This window comes from Trachemys scripta, chromosome 2 (assembly GCF_013100865.1).
Source record: "Trachemys scripta elegans isolate TJP31775 chromosome 2, CAS_Tse_1.0, whole genome shotgun sequence".
Classification (NCBI taxonomy): Eukaryota; Metazoa; Chordata; order Testudines; family Emydidae; genus Trachemys; species Trachemys scripta.
Window position 1 is genome coordinate 254,817,478 of NC_048299.1, and position 26,758 is coordinate 254,844,235.

A 26,758-nucleotide genomic window follows, 5' to 3' on the forward strand; every position below is an offset into this window, starting at 1 on the left:
TCCCATGAGATGCATGGATAAATGAAATAAACTGATTAGCCTGTGTTTCATTTCTCAGCTTGGGGGGCAGGGAAGCAGAATTAATTAAGAGTGAACTTGTTTTTAAAATCCCTTCCTATTCAAGAATCTCAGATACTTGTTACACCAGGAAGGATTTTCCCCCAAATATTATTTTTAACTAGACTTGACTGCTTCCCTGTGTCCCCAATGTGCATATACAAGCTCCGTGGCTTCAGCCTTTGAAGAAAAAATGTTGCCTTGGCACTGCATCAGACTTATCAGTTGAATATCTGTATCCCAGGGAATAAGAAGAGTGAGCTCTGCCTGCCTCCATTGTCACCACAGTTGATGTAACAATCTGCATTGCTTGCAATCTGCCATTACCTTCCTCTGCTAATTACATTTTCAAAAGGGCTGAGTATTGCCACAGTCTCCCCATAGCAGACCCAGTGTACCCAAGGGGTTCAGGAGAGCCTGCTCACCTGCTTCTGACATCTGGCTTGATATTACCAGCTAATTCACTATAGATGCACTACTTATTATGAAGGATTATTATTATTAATGATGTCTTAAGTACCAACAACGTGCTTGGTCTTATGCACCACAGGAAATAGAGCTGGTTCCTGCTCTGATGGGTTCATAATTTGAAAAAAATTGCAGAGAAGATAGAACACTGTGGGACTCACAGAAATGGGAGTTGGAAATGAGTTGGAGATATTTTGGTTTGCTTGGCTTTTATGTTTTGACTGTTAGCTTACTTCCAATGATGAGCTGCAGAGGCTTATCCTGAAGTCTGTGAGCCCCCTGTAAAAGAGATGGCCTTTGGGGTCGCTCTCATTTTTTTAAAATGAAAACTAAAGGTGAGTTTTTCAAAAACATCTAATTGAATTAGGCACTTAAGTCCCATTGAATTGAAATCGGACTTTGGCATCTAACTCACTTAGGCACTTTTGAAAATCCCACCCTAAGTCTCTAGTACCCCCTCTCTTTTATTTTCCCTCAAAATTGCATCAATTTTCATGGCTAACCCTGGTATATGTTAATTGCCAAGACTGAAAGGAGTATGCAGCTCAGCTCCAGTGCTGTAGGAGGCAGCTATGACAGTGTAAAGGAATATGCAAACAGTTTTTAAATAAAACAAGTTAGTAAAGTTTGATGTGTGCCACAAGTCCTCCTTAAGATGCTTAGATTGCTCCAGTGCATAGTGGTGTGATAATTAAGGAGAGAAAATTAATTGTATATCAGGGAGGGAGGGAGACAGGAAAAAAAATGTTTCACAACAACCCCCAAAACATTACATCTTGTTTCAGTTGTTAAAATTATCAGCTATCTCCATTATTGACAGGACTGCAACAGCTGCTAACAGGGGGATTTCCTTCTTGTAGGTGCACATGGGGACATGTACCGGTAGCCTGGAGAAACTCTAACACTGACAACTGCTCTAGAATGCAAGAGATGGGGGCAAGCTGCTTCTACACTGAGTTGAGAGAGCTATCACCACTGCAGCCTGCCTCTCGCCTCACCAGCGCATGCTTGCCTAGACCTGACCCTGCCTGATGACCATTAAAATGGTATTTTGAATGAGCCTGAAATTTGTCAGCCAGTGGAAACCACTTTGACTAGCCCGAAGATACCTGTTTTCCTCCCCCTCCCCTCACACTATCTTCTTTACACACGTCCTCATCTTACGTGTCCCACAAAAGCCTCCATTTCTATATATAACCGCTGTATTTGTAGGAGTAAGGTAGCTGAGTATTTAAGTAAGAACTATTTTAAATAACCCTCCTCAATTAAATTCCTTGAAAATCCCCAGCTATTTGTACCACTTCCCAGTATATTACAGACAGCTTTACCCTTAATACTAAAATATAAATAGTGGACTATATTTTGCCATCTGATTTTAAATAGAATTCCCCGAAGATTGGCCAGTGGTCTTGGTATTCTTTTAAAATATATATATTTTAATGTTTTTTTTTTCAACAATGTATGTATTATAGAAATGATATAATGGTAGGGTTAACATTTTACCTAAAATCTGAGCCTAGTCGTTTTCCATTTTCTGGCTCTCCAGGATCTGGACACAAATTGGATGCCTGTTTAATACCTCCTTCATTTACTGTAAAAGAAAAGAAAACACACTTTTAGGAAACCAAGAAATATGAAGTTTTGTACAATTAATAGTTTGAAAAACTTACTTTAGTTACAATGTTGCTACTTCAAAAACACCAAACAGTTACCAGATTTTGGGGTAGATCACAATCTCCAGTTTCAATACATTTATTTTCTTTCAATGATAAGTGCGACTTTTAAAGTATGTTTTATATTTGTATACAGCAAATTCTAGAAGTTTTATGATAAATAGAAAAAGTACCAAATAGCTCTGTTTATTTGCTCATCATCTTATTGAATCCATATACATATTCCTTTTATTTCTTTACAAAAAATAATATTTAAAGTTAATGAACTCTTCATTAACATTTGCTGGAACATGTGGGAAATTTTCCTCTGACCATAGTTCAGTAATGTCGCTCTTGCCTTCTCCCCTAGTGCCTGACCTGCTTGCCTTGTGTCAATGACAAAACTTCAGTGGAGTTGGGTCAGATAGGCCTTAATTACTGGTGTGAATCCAAATATCCCAGAATTTGGAGGCATTGGGGGAAGCTTCAAGATCTGAACCAGGTTTGACTTTCACAAATTTCTTAAAATGAACCAAACCAAATCCTCAGAGATGGATATTCCCAAGCCATGGGGGTTTGAAATCTTTATGTGGATTTTAAATTTTTATCTTGGATTCATCTCTTCTTATAAAAAAATATTAAGAACCGATCCGGGTGCCTTTTACACACACAACCTTTTATTTTAGTGGAAGCTATGCACATATGAAGAATCTAGAATTGATACCCAAATTAGTGTATTTTTTCAATAGTTTGCACTGTCTAGTTTTGTCATATTTTACACACCATGTTTGTTCTACTATAAAAAAATGAAACATTTATAGTTTGCAAGAGTTTCAATTCCAAAAAATACTTCTAGCCCAGTTTAGTTCTGTTTGTCCTAGTTGTGCACTGAATTAAGAGTTGATGATCAGGAAATAAATCCATATCACAGGAGGTTGGTCAGCTGCTACCTGAGGAATGTTTAGGCTTAAGATGAAACTATTTTTAATGTTTTCAAAGCTAAGTGATGTGAAGCCAAGGCATTTATGTTAAGAGGAAAAGATATTTAACCTGTCTTTGTTTCTGATGAGTTAAGTCAATGGGCTTTGGCATAGCAGGGTGACAGCTTTCAACATAACAAAATAAAACTCCTTTGGGAGAAAGGGCTTATATATATAATTAAGCTAATCAGAAATGACTTATTCACACAATTTTTTAAAATTGATTTTATGAGAGAGAGAGAACACTTGTTTCTAATTAATTACATGTCTAAACTGTCAGAGTCCACCTCTGCAGGAATAACAGTTTGACACAGGCCGATACTAAGGTACCCTGAAATAGGGTACTCGCCACCTATCTTTTCCCATGGCCCCATGTGAGGAATTGCCATAGGTGTGTTTGAGGGACTCTCCCTTGCCTTGAACATGGGGTACGTATACTCACAAAAGGTGGTAAAATTAACTCAATAGTGATAGGTGAGGTCAGGACCATACAACAAAGGTGAAAGGATGGGGAGAAAGTGATCATTATTTACTTTTTCTTCAGTAGTTGGGGGGCCCTTTTCAACCAATGGACCCTCACCTCAGCCTTTGCTGGCTCTGGCCATACTATTCAGTCTCTCTGTCCTGAAAGAGCTACAGCATGGATGGTCTGATATTGGCAGCAAGCAAAGGTAAGTGCCTGTTCATCCACTTTGGAATACACAGGACTAGCTGGATTTCTACTTTTGTGACTGGAAAGGAGTTTTCCATTAGCAGCACATTAGCTGAAGAATCAGAAGTTTTTCTTACTTTACTCTGAGAAACTTAATGAGGCTCCTGGGTAGGCTGAAAGTGTGTAACCCAGAGAAAGCAAACACTGAAGGATCCATGTATTTGGCAGTTATGGTTCTGCCATCGATCGGAGTCCATATGGACAGTCCAGGAAGAACTTATTATTTAGAAATTTAGATGGGAATCCATGTTGGAGTACTTTGTGTGTCTTGTATGGTCCCAAAGTCCAAGGCAGGGCCTGGGAATTAAAGAGGCAGTTAGTGGCTAGTCCACATAGAATGGAACATTACCACTGTGCACAGGCAGAGGAATTGTTAGGTGACACTGACTGCCTACTTAGGAGGAATTCTAAAATGAGATTATGTTTGTGGGTGGGGTAGGGGTGGCCTTCAGTCAAGATTTTCTGTGGTTAAAAGTTTATTAAAATTGTGGCCAGAAGCTTTTATTGGCACTGCCCCAGGCAATAGTTCTCAGGAAATAACCAACATGACATCCCAGAATTTGATTGGATTATACAATATTTAGGGGACTTTTAACATTATTGTACTATATGCATATGTAGATACAAGATTTTACATTACTATGACTAAATGAACAGGACAAAAATCCAGCTTTAAACAGGACTTCCTGTTTTATTGTATTTCATCTTTCAGTAATTGAAACAGAATATTTTATTCTTGTACTCTGCGTAATTCTCAAAAATGGTAATACTGTGGAAGTTTACGTGAAAAGAGCAGATTCTGTACTGATTTAACAGCATGAAAACAATTGGATTCTACACATTTCAGCTAAAATAACAAGCCTGAGAAAGTGTGTGCTGCTTTATGTCATCATCCCTAAACTGTTGCATTCTTAATGAAATACAATGAAATAGAACTTAACATGATACGTGGGTGTATTTTATATTCATTCAGAAAATTCTGAAAGACTGTACTAAGGGAAAAATATCAATCCAACAAAAATTAAAAAAAATGACACACACACACACACACACACACACCATTTAGAACTACAGAACAAAAAAAAAGTTATAGTTAGAATTCATTAAACTGACAACTCTAATTTTGGCCCCAATATAGCAAAGTGTTTTAAGCACATGCTTAAATTCTATCCCTATTCATGTTCATCCCTAAACATGCTTGGCCAAACATGGATGGTCTACTGAGTTTGGAGCCTTTGTACTGTTGGTGTAGAATGCGACCACACATAAAACTTGACTTTTTTGTTTATAAAAATGTAACTACTTCACAGTTTCCCACTTTTCCCATTATCCCATACAGTCCTGTGACAACTGTTAATGGGCATTTTATTGTAAACAATGGCATATCTTGAGTGAGGCATTCCTTCATGGTCTGAGCATGGGACTGGGAGCCAGATATTGCTGAGGTGTAATTCAGACTCTCACACCAATCCCCTTATGACTTTGGGCCTTAGTCTGACCATTTGTAGAGTCAGGATGATGCTTATATATATCACAAGTGTATATGGCCTCGCTCATGCAAACACTCATGCACATGCTTAATGTAGTCTCACATGAGGAATCCTAATGGTTTCAGATACCTAAGGTAAGCATTGAATGAGTGTTTGCATGTTCAGGGGTTAAAATTGTAAAATTCTTTGTAAGTGAAAAACATCATATACATGTTTTTTATTTTGTTGTGTTTAGGTGTGTATTCAGCAGAAGTAAGACAGAGAGAACAAACATGAAAACTGTCTCAGGACAGTAGTTTCCTGAGACTTAGATAATCCGGGACAGTAATTTAAGGAAGCCATTTATTGATATTATTACAAAAAACAGATATATACATAATCTTCTCTGTTGAACTGTTAGACAGTAGAGGGACATCATTCATTTTAAAAGACTCTGTTCTTTCATTGTTCTGCATACAGTGCTCCCATTGAGGTTCCATTGCGAATTCTCTCCAACAATCATTGGCACAATGTATTTTTATTGAAATATTGTCTTTCTATACATTTACAAAACAGCCTAAATGAACACAGAATTAAACAGAACGATAAAATTGAACATCTCTTCTAAAAACTTTGAATCTGTCTGACCGAGTTTTAAATGAACCAAAATGTTTATCAATTGTTTGTAGGGGCTAGCTGGTCATTTGTGTTGTCCATCTCTGACTCCCTGACAAACCACAATACTACAGACTTAAATTTTATATTGGAATATCCACAAAATATCAGCTATGTAGAACTTCACTGATATAAAGATTTGGCACTAAACACACTATCATAGCTTGAAGTTCCTAGCCACTAATGCATTAAAAGCTACATCTAGATATCTTAAAGTTGGTCTTGAAATAAATGGCAAAGCTAATAAATTAGTGGAAATGGAATAAATATGGAAAATTTGTATTTGGTATAATAAGAAAATGATTGTGATGATATAAATCAATCTTTGTGTCAACCATTCTATTATCAATCACTATTGTATACATATATTTACATTTTACAGTTTTATATATTTTCAAATAGGCTTGTATCTATTTTACTGTATTTCATGTCTTACAACCACCGTACTCTCCCTTGAGCCAACAGTGGGAAAATAACATGGATTTTTATTTTTTTTAAAGCATCTTAACACGTTTTTGAGATACAAAAGAAAAAGCTTCCAGAGTTGTTTAGGTGATACTCTTTACAGATAAATTAAATCTGGCAATACTGTAAACTGCTATGATAAACTGAATTGAAGTGTGGCTTATTTTATTACTTTTACTTCGTAAAAGCTATAGGGGCTTGCCACTTTAGGAAACCTTTATCTAAAAATGCATGACTCGCATGCTGACAATTTAAAAACTACAAGCTGAAATTCCATTGAAATGCATTTTCTTTGGGAAAGTCACTGTCATGATAAATCCTGGAAACTGACCTCAAGACTGATATCTCAGGCAAATATTATCAGCGCAAATATATCCTGCCTAGGGTGCATGCAAAAGCACGCAAATTCAATAAGTCTTTTCCCCCCCCGCCATGAATAATAATGAAATGTGGACACATGGTATGCATTTACCCCATATTTGATTAACCAATTATTTAAATATTTTAAATGTGGTTCTACTCTGTAAAAATGCCATCTTTTCTCAGCAGATCATCTTCTTGATATATTCAGAGGCATATCTGCTTACTCTAGTTATTTGAAATAAGTTCTTACTACTTTCAATCTTGTTAGCCTTGCAGATTCAACACAGCTAACATGAAGTATCATGAAGTATCATCAAGGGCTTGATACTGCAAGGTGCTGAGCACACTCGACCTATTTTCTAGGACGGTTTACCAAGTTCTAATCTGAGCTGAGCCATCTGAAGGCAAAGAGACTGTTGGAATAACACTGAGAATATCATTTGAAGAAAATATGTTGTTGCACTGTTGTAACTGAGGGTGTATTCCAGGTTGAGTTTTGCAAGACTGGTAGTTAAGGGAAAGAGGGGATATTTTTATTTGCATACTCATCAAATTTGATTTGAAATCATTGAGACACAATAAACAGGCACCCATGATTTATAGAGAGCTTCCCTTCAGAGTAAAACCACACTTTAAAATTGACCATGCAGATTGTAGAAAGATATTTAAGGCAGTTATATTATTGGAAATATATAAACATTTTTGAAAACACGCACAAACAACACAGACAGCACAAACTTCACTCTTGCACTAGAAAAAAGTAACAAAAAGGAGTACACTCACAGATAGAAAACTTGTTGCTGTTGTCTTTCCCTGGAAACAATTTAAATCCTCTAGATTTAAAATCTATGGCCTTTTTCACTAGTTAAGAAAACAAACAAAAACATGTATCAGGTAATACAGTCTAAAAGATTTCATTTCAATTGATTATTCAATTTGTTATCATGGAAGTATGCAAGTTAGAGTAACTGCTTTCTAGTAAGCCAGCATTATGTATCCACAATAGAAAAAAACAAAATAAAACAAAAAAGCCTTTTACACAAAAGAAAAGTACTCCGATCAGATTGTGTATAAGGTACAGGAAATGAATAACATTTACATATGTTACTTTTTTCCCTCCAATGTATGCACAGTGCCTCTGATGCAAAACAAAAATGAAAGCTAAAGATAATAGTTTCCATGCATCATAAGTGGTTTTGTAAAACTTTGCCACACAATTATGGAACCTGGTAAATTAATGACTGAATGAGTGATTTGAAACATGTATTTTCCTTATAGTTGGTACTAACATTTTTTTTTCTCTGAAATTTTCAAGAACTCTGCAATGGTATCTGCTAATAAATTGTATAAAATGCTGTATGCTATTCTGGAGACGCCCTATAAATAAGGTGTAAATGTTTCACAGTGAGGGTAGTTAACCACTGGAATAATTTACCAAGGGCCATGGTGGATTCTCCATTATTGGGAACTTTTAAATTAAGACTGGATGTTTTTCTAAAAGATATTGACTAGGGATTATTTTGGGGAAGTTTTGTTGTACAGGAATATAGATGATTGCAGAGGTCCCTTCTGTCCTTGGAATCTATAAATTATCTGAAATTTCTGCAACAACAGTCTATTTGTGTAATGCTCATAATTTGATTATACTTCTTCACTGACAGAGCATTTTTTTTTAAACATGTGTTAATCACATTATACCTAATCACGTCCAAATCATAGCCCCAATTCTGAAGTCAATAGGTATCCCATAGGGATCAGCAACCTTTGGCATGTGGCCTGTCAGGGAAATCTGCTGGCAGGCCGGGGTGGTTTGTTTACGTGCAGCATCCACAGGTTTGGCTGATCGCAGCTCCCACTGGCCACGGTTCGCCGTTCCAGGCGAATGGGTGCTGCGGGAAGCAGCGGCTAGCACATCCCTTGGCCCATGTCGCTTCCCACAGCCCCCATTGGCCTGGAACGTTGAACCACGGCCAGTGGGAGCTGTGATCGGCTGAACCTGCGGACACTGCAGGTAAACAAACTGTCCCATCAGAAGATTTCCCTGAAGGGTCACATGCCAAAGGTTGCTGATCCCTGCCATAGACACAAAGAACTAATGGCAGGATGGGGCTCATATTACTACTCTCCCAGCAGATACTCTACAACAGAACACAACCAAAACAATATGCATCACAATGTTGGTTGTTCTCATGTCTCACTTACTAAAGTGACAACTAAAAAATTCACAATCTTATAATTCAAAACACATGCTAAAATAGATCTTAAAACCTTGAATATTTTAGCAGGAATCCTTCTGCAACTCTAAAACATATATGAATATTTGGAAAGGTTTATTTGTGGATGCCCAAATAGCCTACATGTTTTTGTTTTTGTTTTTTTTTTAAAGCAGCTTCACAGCAGTTCCAACTACCTACTTTCAATTTTTGCCTCATTTGTGACCCCTAAGTCTAACATGGAAGGTCCAGCCTTTATCTGTGAAATACAAGTTTATTTTCTATGATAACTCATGCTTAGATCTTTCCTAAGTAGAAAATCTAAATTCTGTTTTTGATAGTTTTATGATGTACATACTAATCCAGTTGGGGCTATAACACCACCAAAATGAAATTGGCTTTAAAAATGGAAGCATACTATTCAGGTACACTGTTTTTAACTGAGTGCTTTGCACCTGAAACTTAAAATATGCTCAGCTATTCTAATTTTGGTTCCGCAATTGCCCCCTCTCTCTCAGAAACATTGATTTTTGAGGTCTATTATGGCCGATGACTGACCTTCCTTTCTTTCCAAATTAGCTCTGGAAAAGCCCTTAGTTCTTGGGGCTGTATGGCTTTTTTGCTATACCCAATTAGTTCTGAGGGAGCATGGTTGTCTCCAGGCACATTTGAAGCAGATGATATCAAATGAAAGGAGGAAAGAAAAACAAAACAGAAAAGTCAAAAGGAGGAAAGGAAAAAAAGAGGAGAGAATGAAAGCACAGAAGAGAATGGTTTCCTTTGAAATAGTCAGATGACTATCTGTGATATTTTCTCCAAGTAAACAGTGCACCCTGCTGCAAAAATGTGCTAACTAAACTAAACTAAACCAAAAAAGAAGGTTTATCTGGAGATTGGGTGCACTGTATCCATGATATTTTCTAACAGTGGATACATCATAATTACAGTTCAAACGGCAGCAGGAGTTGTACGTTGTCTGCAGGGAACTATTGAAGATGAAGTCTGAACAAGGCAAAGATTAAAAATATATATCAGGGAAACCTGAGCAAAGCAGATGAACAATGGGAGATAGAGGACAAAGGAACTTTTAAGCAACGATTACACTTATTTTACAAGAAGAAATAGTATCCAAAGGGATTCATAAATGTGACATGAACAAAAAAAAAGTAGCTGAATTACTTAAAAATAATCATACATGAAAAGTGCAAGAATTTCAAAAGGAAAAGTATCCAAGGAACTTTAAAAAGTTGAAATGACAGTTTGGGAAGCGATCAAATAGCTACTGACATTTATATCTCTACATTTTGGGGTAAGAAACTGTGCTTTTTCTCTGTGTTTGGAAAGTGTCTAGAACACAAAGAGCTAAGCTGTAAAATTCAGTTTGATATGTCGATCTCATACACTGATTGTTTTCCCGAGAAATAGCAATACAACAATGCACATGGATTAAAATGGTTGCTGAGATGGTACTGTCGCTCAGCAACACTGTGATTTTTCTCAAAAATCCCTCATATGGACAAACTCTTAGAATCACATCGTGAAAAATTCATTGCAGCCTCCAAAACAAATGTCTATCCAAAGGGCTCTCTGCAAAGAATTCCAGGAGGAATGAAGGTATGAACTTTATCCTAAACCAGTACAGGAATTCCAACTGGAATAGCAGTGTGGCCCCTCTACACCTAGTTCATGGGATTTCCAAGTCATAGTATCTGCATAAACATGGATCTAGAGGCCTACCCATCACCTTCTCCTGGCCTTTTCCCAGAACTGCCCTCTTCAGAGCTGGCATGGAGCTCCCACACAAATACATAAGAGAGCATGGGTACCTTCCTGCATGGCCATTCTCACCATACATCCACAAACAGTACAATGGGAGTATTCAACAGTTTAACAATTCAACTGCAATGAATCTGAATCTCAGGTTTTGGGGAAAATATACCCTTCTTTATTTCCTTGCAAATTATCAAACACAAAGGAGAAAGTAGCACTGCAAATGTTTGGGTCTTCTTTTTCCTTTCTTTAGCACCAGGACACAGTATCTACTCCTTATGCAATAACTACATGGCTTCTCTCTGAGATTACATTTGAACAAAGGAAGGAGTGTTTTGGGGAGGAAAATGGGGTAGAGTTTGAAAGGTTTAATGCAAAATTTCAAAGGGTTATTAGAGTTTCTTGCTTGCACATTTTGTTCAACTCCTGGCCCGGGGGGATTTTCACAAGAGCAGGCATCAGCATACTAAGGCCTTTGCATGCTATTGGGAAGATAAGCCACACAGAACTCCTGCAGATATTTGTATCCTGAACAAGACAGTAATTTCATTTTGACTTTGAAAGGGACTTTTTTTTTTTTTTTACTTACAAAAAGATTATTTTCCTGTGTGTCCTAACAAGGGCAATCAAACTGTGAACCAGAAGTTATATTGGGTTTGAAGATACACATACACTAAAATATATTCTAAGCTGGTTTACAGACCATACACACACACATATATACTAAATTTACCCCAAATGACTTTGCAAACTATCTAGAAACTATAGTGAAGGCAGGGAGCTGATTACAAACCAGTATGTGCACAAAAACATCTTTAGCAACCAACCCTGTGAGGTGTTGAGCACCTCACCTTGCCAGAGGCAAGTATCTCACAGGATCAGGTCTTTATACATAATTGACCCAATTCTTGGTTGTCCAGTGTCTCATTATGTTAGTGGCAATGGGCCCTGGGGAATATCCTCAGTTGGTATATACCAATGAAATACATCTTGACTCCCCATCCACTCCAACAGGGCATGCACAAGTGGGGAAAACAGAGCATCACCAAAACATACTGCACTCCAGCAAGTCTCAGAATTTAGCCATTATCTTGTAATATTGTGAGGAAGTGTTGACCAGGAATTTAATAAATTAAAAATAATCTATAGCCTTTTCTATGGCACACAATCTTTCTATCAGAAATCCTGACAAACATAGATGTATTTATCCTCATGATGGCGTTTGGTCATGCCCAAGTTGTCTGAGTACCCAATGGCTTGAGCTGCTCATAGTCTGGGGGATGAGTGCCTAAACAACATTTTCCAATGTTCCCAGGAAGTGGGGTGATTTTCTGAAGGGCGTGGGAGCTGAGATTGCTCACTGCAAAGAAGAGGGAGAAGGACATGTGATCTCAAGAACAACGGGTTGGGTTGGGTATAGAAGAAGGAGCTTGCCCACATAACACCCATTTACATTCATGAGAAATGCATACTGAGATCATGGACCTATTATTGTATTCCCTTCCTTTCAAGTATAATATTCAAGCAACTCATCTCATGCAAAAATGGCAATATGGTCAAAGAGTTTGCATAAAATCCTTCAGTCAACAAATCGCCCCCAAACTGCTCTTATGTACCTTGTTCCAGTTCAAAGCATTTTTAGCCCAAGTTATAAACCCATAAGCTTTCTCATGAGAAGGTCAACAAGTGCTTAAATACAGTAGCACCAGGCTACCCAATTATCCTTCCTGCCTCAAATCCTATTAGATTATTGTTTCTAAGAAATTAAAATGCACATTTTCTTAAAGGGTTCATACAGATCTCAATATACTCTAAAACATGAACCTCATATGTCAAGTTTATTTTGTATATTCCTTACCTCAAGCTGATTATCACAAATTAACTTTCATGCTACTAAACCAAAGCACCTAAAGCAACCCAATTCCTGAACTGAGTAATTTGTCTGGATGGGGGAACGGGAGAAGAGTCCACTTGCCTGCATGTGGACATGCTGTACAAATGCAGCCCAGGGCCTGGTCTACACTAACCCCCCCAATTCGAACTAAGGTATGCAACTTCAGCTACGTGAATAATGTAGCTGAAGTTGACGTACCTTAGTTCGAACTTACCGCGGTCCAGACGCGGCAGGCAGGCTCCCCCGTCGACTCCGCCTACTCCTCTCGCCGAGCAGGATTACCGGAGTCGACGGCGAGCACTTCCAGGTTCGATTTATCGTGTTCAGACAAGATGCGATAAATCGAACCCAGAAGTTCGATTGCCTGCCGCCGAACCAGCGCGTAAGTATAGACATACCCTAAGGGAAGAAATAGGCTCTACAGTCCTAGTGCCTCCCTCTGGCTTCATAGCAAGGCTCCATCTTATCAGAATAAAACCAACAGAATTCTACAGAAATGCAGTAGGGGTCTATAAATTAATACCCATAGAACTGAAAAGAGTAGAAGATACTTTCCATATGTTTTTAAACATCTTATAACATTCTTCAGAAGGGATATAATTCCCTAATAAAATCTGCAGGGTTGTTTAAAAACAAAAACTAGAGAGAGTTATTTTCTATTACCAGTAAATTCTATAGGGCTTCTCCATACACAAAGTACATTGCAAAGGGTGTGTGTGCTTCATGAAATCCTGGAACAGAGCCACACCAGTTTACCTTCTAGAGGGCCTGGTGCACCAATGGATGAAGAAGAAGGATTTGCCTCTTTGTGCACAACATGGGTTTCATCACAGCTATTTCAACTGACTGGATGGGAAATATATTTCTGTAATGTGTGACTAGTGGGAAAATATTTAATGCAATATTTACTATTTTTAGAGTTTCAGAAGAAATGTTACCCTATTTTTGCTAAATTAAATAGTTAGTCATTTATCCAGCTAATCTGTATGTAGATTATCTTCGTCAACTGTCATGAAACATGGGCGTGATACGTAATTAGATTTTTATGAAGGCCATACTCAACATTCATTTCTTACATTGGGCTTGTTGCTTGCATGGTCTTGGAAGGAAGGAGAATTTTGGAAAAAAATCTTTATGTTTTTTTTAAGTGGTAGCTTTGTCTGGCAATAGCATCAACTTTATACACTCTTTTTTACTGTAGCATCTTCATCTACAACCAGCAATTGAAGGGTTACTGTTCTCATTTTTTTCATTGGGACAACATGACATACATTAAAACCATAATAAAGATGAGAATGAGCCCCACAATTTGAATCCAGGTCCAAATTTGCCCAAAAGCAATTAAGATTCAGCGTTTTGATTTGGCACACTTTTACATAAAATGAAATAATATTTAGTGTATTTGCAAACCTTGTATGGACAATATCAAAATAATATTTAAAACATCCATGTGAAGAACGTACAGTTATCTCCTGTCATTACCCTATGCTTTCTACATCTTAGGCTCCAGTAGTTGCTGCCAACATCAAGCTTCACACTTGGAGATTTTATATTGTTTCTGTTCCCATATTCCAAAGACCCTGTCCTCAGGAGCAAGGTGCTCACTGATAAATACAGTAGGTTCTCTTTGAAGGCCACTGCTGCAAAACTCAGTCACCACAGCTCTGCTCCAGACTTGGTTAACAAACTCTGATTTTATTATTAGAGGAAAATAAATACTTGAATGAACATATCTACAAATCATCTGGAAGTGCCCTCTTTACCAGCTAAAACAAAGGAAAGTCTGAGAAGATATGAAGAATGAAGTTCAGACTTCATTCGTAGAAGCTTCTGAGTCCCACATCCTCTGAACTTGGTCTCAATGCCACCCACCCCAGGCTCCTACATACTAGTCTCTGGTGTCTGGAGCATCCACTCCTTACACCTTCATTGAGATCCCAGAAACCCCCTTTTTTAGCCAGTAATCCTCAACTCTCCCTTCTAATGATCTTCACCCTACTGCTGGAATGTGAACAAACCTTCACATGGTGGCTCCTAGCAATCAAATGGGCCTTTACGATGTCCTTGGATATTAATCACATTCTCAGGTCCAACCACTGGTTTTGCTTCCTATAGCCCCACACATCAAATAACATTAGTTCAACACATTATGTGACGTACTCCACATAGCTATTTACAGGTAAGGAATGAGATGGAAGGAAAGGTGACATGTCCAAGGCCACATAAGGAGTCAGTGTCGAAGCCTGTATTTTAAGCTAAGTGTTCCTGTCTCCCAGTAAAGACTATGACTTGTATAGTATCTGTATAAACAAATACCAAATACAGACAGCTGTGATCTCAATACAATGTGTTTTGTAGGTATTCAGGTCTAACGGTCCTATTAACTACTAAATAGTAGTGTCACTACTAAGTACAAGATATGAACAGAGTGTTAACTACTTACGCTAAACATCCTGTTCAAACCTTGTATTTAGTAGTGTCACTTCAAATTAGTTTTCCAGACCTGAAGAAAATCTTTTTTATAAAATCACAGGAAAAATGATAGAATGATGTATTCCTTATTTTAAAATTGTCCTTTGAGTCCATCTACAATAAAAGGAAAACTGGAATCTGTCAAGTTCCACAGCAACCTTGACTATTGCAGGTATGGACACAGTAATCTAATGGAGTCCCCATTTTCCATTTACTATAAATGTAGCTTACCACAGCTTTAAAAAAAATATTTATATATATATATATATATATATAGACTTAATTGAGATGGTGAAGTCAATAGAAGTTATACATTTCTAAACAAGGGGAGAGTTTGATCCTACAATACTGTGGTAGTAGGAATATTCAAAGAAAGGCAGAGAGACTATAATTGTCTAAAAAATAATGACAAGTTGTTTGGGCATGGTTCTTTGTTGCCCTGCACCATGTGTATTTACACCAGTGCAGAGTGAGTGCAGAATGTTACCAGATTAAGATAATGCCCCTTTACACTCGTTTTCCCCTGGTGTAAATAACTACACAAGGTGCAAGGCAAGGAGATACAGGCCACTTGTTTCCCTGAGGATGGATACAGGTGGAACTCAAAACACTTTTATTTTCATTCTCTGTTTCCCCTCAAGCCTATCTCAAGTCATACCAACCTGCAACCCAGACAGTGGAGAAGGAGATTGAATTTTAAAAACAAATCCTTAAATGATGTATTGTAAATACATAATACTAAATTCCTGAGAAGGGTGGGGTACACTGTTTACTTTAACTAATTTCTAAGTGATTAGCATCCCTGGGGGAAAAACCAATGCCTACCAGGGTTACAGGTGCTGCACACAGGTTAGGCCATGGAACACATGGTGGGAGATAAATGGAAGGTTCTGTGCCCCTGGCAAACCACCTATTTCTAGCACCTTGGCTTCATTGAAATCCAGCTACCATGGATTCCTGCTAGCCATGCTTGCCTAAGAACACCCTTTAGGGAGATCTCTGCTGCAGAGGAGGCTGTAGGCAGACAAAGTTTGAGGCTGTAATTATCTTTTTCTTAGGAATCATCACAAATTGGAAGAGGAAGCAATGTGCATGCCCCTCACCCTCCTTTCCAGCTCACCAACTGTTCTCCCAGCTTCTTTGCTTCATGTCCTCTTTTTCCAAGCAATTCCCAGGACCAATTGAGAGGCCACCATGGAGGAAAGGGAATATAGAGGATGCTGTCATAGAGGCAGCTGTGATCCCTTTTTATGAGGATCTAGGGGCAAGTTCTTCCACCCCAAATATATTTTCTCATTGCACCAAGATTTTGAAGTAACGCCAGTACGGGAGGGGCCGTCATGATTCCTAAAGAGGAACGGGAGAAGGAGTCTAACATATATAGAAACTGTACCATAATAACCCACTAATGGCTAAAGGATTTTGAGAGAGATAATAGTGTGGGAGCTACTTAGGCCCCCTCATAGTGGCTCAGTCAGCTAATAGGTTTTGGGAGGCTGCCATAGAACAATTAGCTCTGACCCTAATTTTGGTGAAAACATCTTGACCGTGAGCCACACGTCAACTGATGGAGCAATGTCTGTCTGAGTCGTTTTACAGCCTGAAAAAAATATCAGTAGGAGACGTGAACTATTGTCACTATTCATTGCAAAGGGATGATAACTCTCAGATTCAGAGATTCCAAGGCCAGAAGGGACCACTGTGGTCACCCCATCTGACCTCCATTTTAAACACAGGTCTTAGACCTCTCCCAACAATATTCCTAGAGCATATCTTTTAAAACATCCAATCTTGACTTAAAAATTGTCAGTGATGGAGAATGCATCACAACCCTTGGTAAATTGTTTCAATGGTTAATTACTCTCACTGTTAAATAATCATCAGCCTTCAGAGTTTAAGTCCCAATAGTTGACTACTTTGCTGCTTAACAACACATGCCATTAAGAAAAGGGACAATCAGACTATGAAGAAGAGTCCAATCTACTCTTAGAATATGGCTACACTGCAATTAAATATCCATGGCTCGCCCATGTCAGCTGACGGGGCTTGGGCTATAGATCTGTTTAACTGAGGTGTAGATGTTTGGAGTCGGGCTGGAGCCCATGGCCTGGGACCCTGCAGATGTTTAACTGCAGTGTAGATATACCCTTATTGCCATTACATTTTGATGTTTGAAATGGACTGGATTTCGGTTGTGCATAAATCTTGGGAGAGTACTCTTCCTTGCCCCTCCCTCTCCCCCTCCCCTTGTGACTCCTGTTCTTCATTTAGGCAAATGCCCCATGTGGAAAATTGCCTAATTCATGACACAGAGTAAAGAAGATTTCTGCCTCAAGCAACTCCTTCTGCTTATACAAAGTTAGGTTCCATAAATTAATATGTCTGTGCTTTTCCCACTGATCATATGATGGCACACAAATAAATTATAAAAAAAACAATTTATAACCTTTCATTATCCCTGTGCAAAATATAAAATGTAGTTATCCAAATCAAGGTGCCATCCACTAACATAATTATGTTGAATGGATAGAATGAGGGGAAAAATTATTTGCATGCCTTATAATTTTGCTGACTAAAGGCTACTTTATAGTTTATTCCCCTTTAGGCAAACAGTTTTATTCATAATGGAATAAAATGCAAATGAGAATGGATGTAAACTTCCTTCCATAAAGTGAAATGCTCTGATAACTCAATGTACGTTATTTTATGCTTCAATGAAGCAAAACCTAAAGATGTAATTCTATACACAACATGTTACATTAAAAAGTTAAAATGTAACTTATTTTGTCTTTATTTTTAATATGATGCAGATACTTTAATTGAGCAGTTTTTAAGCATATATATTCTCATATCCTAAGATTAAAGCTAACTATGAAAACTTTCAGAGAATAAGTCTGAATGACATGGCATATGCTATATGTGATTTAATATGCAATTTTAAATGTCTTTTTTGGCTTTTATTTGAGTTAAATGTACACTAATGAGTCCCTGCAAAAGAAAAACAAAACACTTTGTTCTCTAGCCTCTGTTGAAAAATGTGACCTATATGGAGCGGAATTGAAACTGTAATGAATATCACTCTACTGTAGTTGTCAACAAAACAGTATATTACAAATATTCCCACTTTACTACCTCTTCCAGGGAAAAAATAAAAAAAGCTGTTGATGTGTACATAGTTTACTGCCTCAGGTGGAAGTCATAACTAATATACAGAAGAGGTTTATGATAGAGATTGATATGAGTATGAAATATCCAAATCTGTGTCTGAACATACACAATGAAGAATTTCATGTGATTTTATAGATTTATTCATATATTTTATAATATAGGCACAGTACTGCGCAAAAGGTGATGAAGAAACATATATAGATTGTATGGTATGTTTATAAGATTTTGAATAATTTGAAAGCTTTTACTGGGTCTACTGGTATTCTCCATCACAGATGCATGGAAATCTCTCTCCAAATGGGAAAAACTTTTAAAATGAAGGAAACAGAAAATGATTAAGATGCCTTTGTGTTTATGTGTATTTTATATAATATATAGTTAAGTTAATGGTAAATTATTATTAGCTAATTATAATTATTTATTCGTAATAAAATATTTGAGTTACAACAAAATCCTATGGTAAAGAAAATAGAATATGTATTAAAGATGGAAAATAAAGCCATCATATGTCAAAAAAATACACAGCAGCTATAGAAGCAGATATACATAATAAAACACAGAACACTAAAATATATTGTAGAAATTACAGTCAACAAAATAAATATGCTATAAGGAATCGGTATGCAGAATACAGTCAACAGTGCTGCATACAGGAATAATTCGATTTGAAAAATAACCACAATTCATATTTGAAAAAGGCAGTCACTAAGGCTGCCTAACAGCAGTTGACATAACATTCCCACAATGAATGTGGGAGGAAACCAACACAAGTTTCTCTATCAGCATATTTATCTATCTATCTCTAATAATGTGTCATTGCAGGTAATTAAATATACGGACTAAAGCAGTGGACACTTTTACTATTACTTAGAAAAGAACTCTCAAGAAATGTATGTGATGCTGACAAAGCAGGTGCCAGCCCACGCCAAGGCCCCTAGGCCTCAGCTGAACACTGATAAATACATAGCTAAAACCCATCTGCCTCACCCTGTGTTAGTGTTGTAAAAATAGTATTAGAGTTATAAAAATGTGTTTAGACTTCATGAAATGCTTGTAGCATGCTGCATGTATTAATCTCACTTATAACATCTGTACCCACATTATAAGGTGATATTAAGTGCTTGCATTGTAATTCTCTGTAATTGTGTGAGTCATGAAACAGGAAAGAAACATTAATTAACATAAAATGCTGGCTTCATACAGATGGTATTAGGTCTTGCCTACAAAGAAAGTCCAGTTGAAACTAAATAAGCCATTGTGGAACATCAAAGAGTACTTTGTTAATTGCATTCCTCTCCCACCCTGATGTGCATGTGAACTCATCCCATCAGCTTGAACTCTAGGGGGGGAAGGGAATAAAAATCCCTGACAAGAAAAAAACGGTACCTCTATGCTACTTGGACTTTGGGAGGGCAAGATTCTATGCATAAGCAAGGGATCCCCAGCCTCTCAGCCTGGGTTAGCCCTGAAGGACATATGGGGCTTCCATATTACAGCAGTTTCTATCATCTTTTGGAACCTAAGACTGTAACTCATCGGTGTGTTTATGTTACCTGCTGTTACCTTGCAAATAACTGTATGGTTTTTTTCTTAGTTAATAATTCTTTAGATAGTTTATTATAGGACTGGCTGCAAGTGATGTCTTTGGTGTAAGATCTAAAGTGCAATTGACTTGGGGTACTCAGATTGGGAGTAACCTGAATATTCATGTGATTTTTGGTGTCAGGGATCATTTATCACAAAGGAAATCTTAGCTGGGTGGCATGACAGATCAAAGTGCCCCAGGGGACTGTCTGTGACTTCATGTTAAAGGCTGTTCTAGTGCCTGAGAAGTTTTTACTTGATAATTGGCTGGTGAAATCTAAGTACAAAACCCTGCTTCTTAACAGTCTACTCTGAGGTTGGTACTCACACTCTTGAGCCACTACAGGACATCTTGACCATATGTAACCATTAAAGAATGTTTAGAACAAAACACCCCACCCCTCTAATGCTATTCTGAAAAGTAATCAGTACATGCCATAGCATTATGCTGGCACCATGACAACTGTCAGAGACATATACAATGAAATTTCTAGAAGATGTCCTGGGCTGGTCTGCTGTTCACTCTGGATGGCTGATTTTGTTAGGTCTCAAAGTCAATGAGACTTCTGAAGTAAGGATTTTTCATGAATATATGAGTATGTAAGGTTGGGATTGCACTTCCATTCTAACAACCCAAATTTGTCTGATAGGTGGGCTGAATATCTGTGTAATTACCGAAATGGCTTAGTTTCCTTCATTTCTTTGACTGATGAGGTCAGCAAAGGATAGCTTCTACAATTCTTGAGACTGAGAGTGTAGGGTGACCAGATCACACAGGTAAAATATCGGGATGCGGGGGGGGTGTTAAAAAAAAAAAAAAGCCCCCGGAGCTCCACGCCCCGCCCCCCCACCAGCTTGCCTCCGCTCTGTCTCCATCTCCCCTCTCCCTCCAGCGCTTGCGCCGCCATACAGCTGATCAGCGCAAGTCTGGGAGGGAGGGGAGAGGAGGAGGAATTCGGCGTGATTGGGGGAAGAGGCGGGGCGAGGGCGGGAATTTGGGGAGGGATCCATTGGGGCAGTGAGGGGGCAGAGCTGGAAGCGGGGCCAGGGAGGGGATTTGGGGATGGATCCAATGGGGGGAAGGAAGGGGTGGAGTCGGGGGGCGGGGGGGGTCGCGAGCCCCCTCCGAGCTCCACTCTGCCTGTGAGCGGAGGCAAAATATCAGGGCAGTTCGGGACGTGGGACAAATAAGCAAACATCAGGACAGTCCCAATAAAATCGGGACATCTGGTCACCCTGTGTGAGTAACAGGGACCTGTTTAATTACTTTAGATAGTATCATTTATAATGCATGATCATGTGATTTTGGCATAGTGATCCCTCTTAAAAGTTGCCAGTTGGCTTAGATATCTAAATAATTTTACCTTAGTATTTGAAGGTACTCAAGGAATTCCCCAAAAGAATGTAGAGGAAGTGCAGGAGTTTTTGCAGTTAAGGACAAATACAACCCACATTGACTTGAAGGTGGAAGGATGGCCCAGGAGTTCGGGCATTCTGGAGACCTAGGTTCAATTCCCTGCTTTACTGCAGATTTCCTTTGTGACCTTGGACAGTTATTTAGCCTCTGTGCCTCAGTTCCCCCTCTGTAAAATGGAGACAAAAACACTGCCCTACCCCAGAGGGCTGCTGTGAAGATAAGTGAATTAAAAAGACTGAGCTGTTTAGATAATATTGTGGTAGAAGTCACATAATTATTTTAGCATAATGGTTTGTAAAATATGTATTGATGACAATGTGGTAGCCCTGCAAATATCCAATATTGAGACGTCACTTAGACGTCTCTTGGAAAGTGCTCACACCCATAGAGGAGCCATAGCCGAAGCTGTATCATATGCAGTCTTGACTCAGGAAGTTATCCACTTAGAGACTGTCTGTGAGGAGACAGCCTGTCCCTTTGTATGGTCTGCATACTACACAAAAGGACGAGGGGAGTCCCAAAAAAGTTCAGTCCTGTCCAGAAAAAAGGCTAGACATTGTATGTCAGACTATGTTTGAAGACACTGCTCCTCCAGGAATGAATGTGGCTTAGGAAATAATACAGGCAAATATACTGCCTGGTTTAAGAGAAACTGAGAGACCATTTTAGATGCAAATTTTGGGTTTGGCCCCAACATCACATTGTCTTTGGAGAATGGCATGTAAGGAGGCTCTGCCATCGAAGTCTGCAACTCACACACTCTTCTTGCAGATGTTATCACCACAAGGAACGCAGTTTTCTGACATGAGAGAAAAGGGACAGGATGCCAGAGGCTCAAGCAGGGTCCCATCAGGACTTCCAAGGTGGTGTAAAGGTTCCATAAGGGAATTGGTTCCTGTACTGGTGGATGGAGAGGAAGAATTCCTTTCAAGAATCTAGTCACCATGGCTCTGGAAAACACTGATCTTCCACGAATGGGTGGATGAAAGGGTGAGATCATTGCTAGATGCGCCCACAATGAGCTAAGTGAGCACTGAAGATGCAGCAAATACTTCAAAATGTCTTGGATACTGGCCAATATTGGCTCAAATCTTTGGACCAATGACCACAGTGAAAAATGCTTCCATTTTGCCGAATAGACCATCCTGATAGAGGATTTTTGACTACTGAGTAATAGGATCGGTTGAACAGCCACCGAACATTGCTGTTCTTTCTCATTTAACCATGGAGTAGCCACGCAGGGAGCTGAGTGTGGGATGCAAAGTGTGACTGATTCTGTGAGAGCAGGTTGGGATGGAGAGTAAGGGATATTGGAGGCTGAATTTACAGTACGAAAAGATAACCAACACTGCCTCACGCCAAGGAAATGAGGAGCCTGGTCCAATTTACTTTCAGTTTGAGGATGATCTGTGGAATGATTGGGATTGGAGGAAAAGCATATAAAAGGGCCGATTGCCAGCTGAGATGGAAGGAGTCAGTCAGGGAGCCTGGACTGATGCCCCCTTAGGAGTAGAAGAGACAGCATTTCCTTTGTCTCTTGTTGCAAACAGGTCGATCATCAGAATGCATCAACTGCAAAGGTGACTTGCAGGACACATGCCTGCAGGGACCACTTGTGACTCAGGTTAAAATTCCTGCTGAGATGATCTGCTAGATGATTCTGGTGGTATTGTCAATAAGTATGTGAACCACTGAGCCCCTGATGTGGGTTGCAAAGATGTGACAAACATTGAAGATGGCCCAAAGCTCCAGCACATTGATGCACCGAGGCCTCCTGCTTCAACCACACACCCTGACCCTTCAGCAACCCCAGATGTGCTCCCCAGCTGATCAAGGAGGCATCAGTGACAACAGATCTTGTTGGCAGGGGTTGGATAAAGGGAGCACCTTGACATACAGTTTCCAGAAGGGTCTACCAATGCAAAATGTCCAGGCCAAGTCGAGGGAGATGGACCAATCTGTCCAAGGGGTGAAGAGTTGGATGGTACATAAGAACATAAGAATGGCCATACTGGGTCAGACCAAAGGTCCATCTAGCCCAGTATCCTGTCTACTGACAGTGGCCAATGCCAGGTGCCCCAGAGGGAGTGAACCTAACAGGTAATGATCAGGTGATCTCTCTCCTACCATCCATCTCCATCCTCTGATAAACAGAGGCTAGGGACATCATTCCTTACCCATCCTGGCTAATAGCCATTAATGGACTTAACCTCCATGAATTTATCCAGTTCTCTTTTAAACGCTGTTATAGTCTTAGCCTTCACAACCTCCTCAGGCAACGAGTTCCACAAGTTGACTGTGTGCTCTGTGAAGAAGAACTTCCTTTTATTTGTTTTAAACCTGCTGCCCATTAATTTCATTTGGTGGCCCCTTGTTCTTGTATTATGGGAATAAGTAAATAACATTTCCTTATCCACTTTCTCCACATCACTCATGATTTTATATACCTCTATCATATCACCCCTTAGTCTCCTCTTTTCCAAGCTGAAAAGTCCTAGCCTCTTTAATCTCTCCTCATATGGGACCCTTTCCAAACCCCTAATCATTTTAGTTGCCCTTCTCTGAATCTTTTTCTAGTGCTAGTACACCATCCTAAGACATATTTGAAGGGGGCAAAGACACAGTCTAACAAACTGGACCACCTGCGTGCAAGTGCACATATGGCCCAAGAGCCTCAGGCACATCCAAACTGTCATGGACGGCTGAGACAGCAGACTGAGACAAAGGTGATGAATCGCCTGAAAACGGTTGGTCAGCAAAATGCTCTCAAACTTTTAGAGTCTATGAAGTCTTGAATGAATTCAATTTTCTGAGTGGGAACCAAAGTTGACTTTCTGGTGTTTAGGATGACAACCTGACAGTGGAGTAAGCAGTGTAGCATATACATGATAAAGAACTTCCTCTCTGGACTTGGCTCTCAGCAGCTAGTGATCCAGACACAAAGATATAAATTTCCTTCTTCTTGAGATATGCCATCACCACAACTATATACTTGGTAAACACCCTGGGGGCAGAAGAGACAGAGTGGAAGGACCATGTACTGAAAGTGGAGCTCCGCCACAACAAATCAGAGGTATTTTCAGTGGCTTGGTAAAATTGCCACATGAAAATAGGTGTTCTGGAGGTCCAGTGCACCAAACTAGTCATTTTGAGATAATGCAGGGAAGATAATTGATGGGTGACCATTCGGAACCTCATGTACCTGATATATTTGTTGAAGTTGCAAAGGTCAAGAATGGGTCTTACCCCTCCTTTGGATTTGGAAACCAGAAAGTTCCAGAAATAAAGCCCTTTACTCTTTAGTACTTTACTTTGCCTCCACCACTCCCCAAACCAGCAGAGATTGGACCTGCTTAAGGAGCAGTATATCATGAGAAGGGTCCCTAAAGAGGGATGGGGAGGGCGGGAAGGGAGAAGTGGAGAGGAACTGGACAACATAGACCAACCTGGCAGTGTTTAGGATTCAGCTGTCAGTTGTTATTGAGCCCCAAACATCGAAAAGCGAGCCAGCCTGTCCCTAACAGAAGCAGGGTAAAGGGAGTGATGACAGGACCATAGCTTTGGACAAAGGAGTCAAAATGGATGTCTGGGGAGCTTCAGACAAGGGCGTGTCATCTGACCAAACCCAAGACCCGAATGCCTCCTCCTCTGGGATACATGCCTCTTTCTGGGGTAGACCTGCTGTCTCTGGGGAGGAAAAGGGTTCCCAAAGGTGTGTTGCAGATGATGTTGCTGTAAACATGTAGTTCAACTTTAAACTTTCCAAAACAGAAAGTTCACTACTTTGTTTTTGCTGTAAATATTTTTAAGACTCTGACAGGGATTGTTCATCATTATTCTTCATTGTTTAATCAAAATGATTTCAAATTAACCTTATGCCTTTGTCTGCGAACAAAGTGAACAAAGAAAAGACAGCTCTTCTGTATTGCTCACACTGTGGCAAAACTCCCATTGATTTCAGTAGGAACCAGGATTTTATCTTAAGCCCTCTTGACCCTGCTCTGGCAGTAAAAAGTGTCCTTAAAATGGTTGTAAATATAATTTATGCCCACAAAACCATGGTGGTGTAAAGTGGCATTAATGTAAATGAGCATCAGGCCTCATAATGTTCATCATTGATAAAACACTCTCCATGATATTCTCCCTTCATCCTGACTCACTAAACCTCTCCTATCTTCTCATTCAAATCCCTCCAGAAAGCTCTCATTTCTGGGGCATCACCTAAAAGAAACAGTTAACTCTTCCCCATCCCTCAAAAGACACAAGAACTGAAGCATCAACATGTCCACATGACAAAAATTAGGTTGTTGTGACAGTATCCAATTCACATAAAATAAGAGCCAAGTATTTTTTTCAAGTTTAAATTAATGGCCACGTACTGTGGCCCAAACCTTGTTCCCTGTTAAATCAATTATAATATGCCATTGTCATGAGTGGTACTGGATCCATACCTAACTCTGTATCCAAAATAAGTATTCAGTTTTAGAAAATGCTGATAGACCAGGAAAGTATCCACTAAAAACAAGGATTTAAAATCACCCTTCATTGCTCCCTGTGTGTAAGAGGCATCAGAATAGAAATTATTAAGACTATGGATACAAATTAAGGAAGATATTTAATGGCTGAGAGACCCCAAGAGATGTACCTGATATTGAAAATTCATACAAAGAACATACAATCATTGAATTTTCTCTAAATGTAACAGAAACGATGTACTGTACTAGGAGTATGTGTCATGTCTATTACACAATAGCTACTGTAGCCCATCATCATCAGTTGACATGAATCACAGCAACAGTAATTCTAAAGCTACCAGCACACTCTGAGCTCTCTGGACATTGGTTAGTTGGACAGTAGAAAAAGACCAGCAGTGATAAAGTATCTTTTACATATGTGATTAATGTATTGATGGCCAGTCTCCCAGGATGTAATTGCTTTAAAAGAGAGGAAATTGCAGGAAATGGGTGGTTTACTTTCTCCCTTATTTCTTTCATGTTTGAGGAAAATAAATCAGTTCACATATTTACTGTTTTATGCTTCAGGTCAACTTAGCACTAGACTTTGTTGTTTCAAGGTATGTACAATCTGAATGAGGGCAAATTATTCATGGCAAGAGTTTTTATTCTTGTTTTGTGGGAAGGGAGCTAGATAAACTTCTCTGAGCCATTGTTAAAAAACAAACAAACAAACAACCTGATACAGTTTTAGTCCCTGATCCTGCAAGGCTGTACATGAGCAGCATTGCTGAAGCCGAGGGTAGGGATAGGGTGCTTACTATCTACTTATAATTAAATATCAATGCCACCCCAAAGGCAAACACAACACACTTTAAAAGTCCTGCTCCCATTGAAATCAATGGCAAAATTATTATAGACTTCAGTGGTGCAGGATTGGTTTCA

At 39.1% G+C, this 26,758-nt stretch overlaps 1 protein-coding gene across 1 annotated transcript in view; it reads right to left on the bottom strand.

Annotated features, from left to right (window-relative positions):
- The window catches only part of CSMD3 (CUB and Sushi multiple domains 3), a 1,107,808-nt gene that overhangs the window by 670,534 nt on the left and 410,516 nt on the right, over nucleotides 1-26,758 (bottom strand). The window contains exons 8-9 of the mRNA XM_034759587.1: nucleotides 7,625-7,702; nucleotides 2,029-2,116 (exon numbers count right to left, since the gene is read on the bottom strand). Of these exons, the coding sequence (XP_034615478.1) occupies nucleotides 2,029-2,116; nucleotides 7,625-7,702 (166 nt within the window). The remainder of the gene's footprint in view (nucleotides 1-2,028; nucleotides 2,117-7,624; nucleotides 7,703-26,758) is intronic.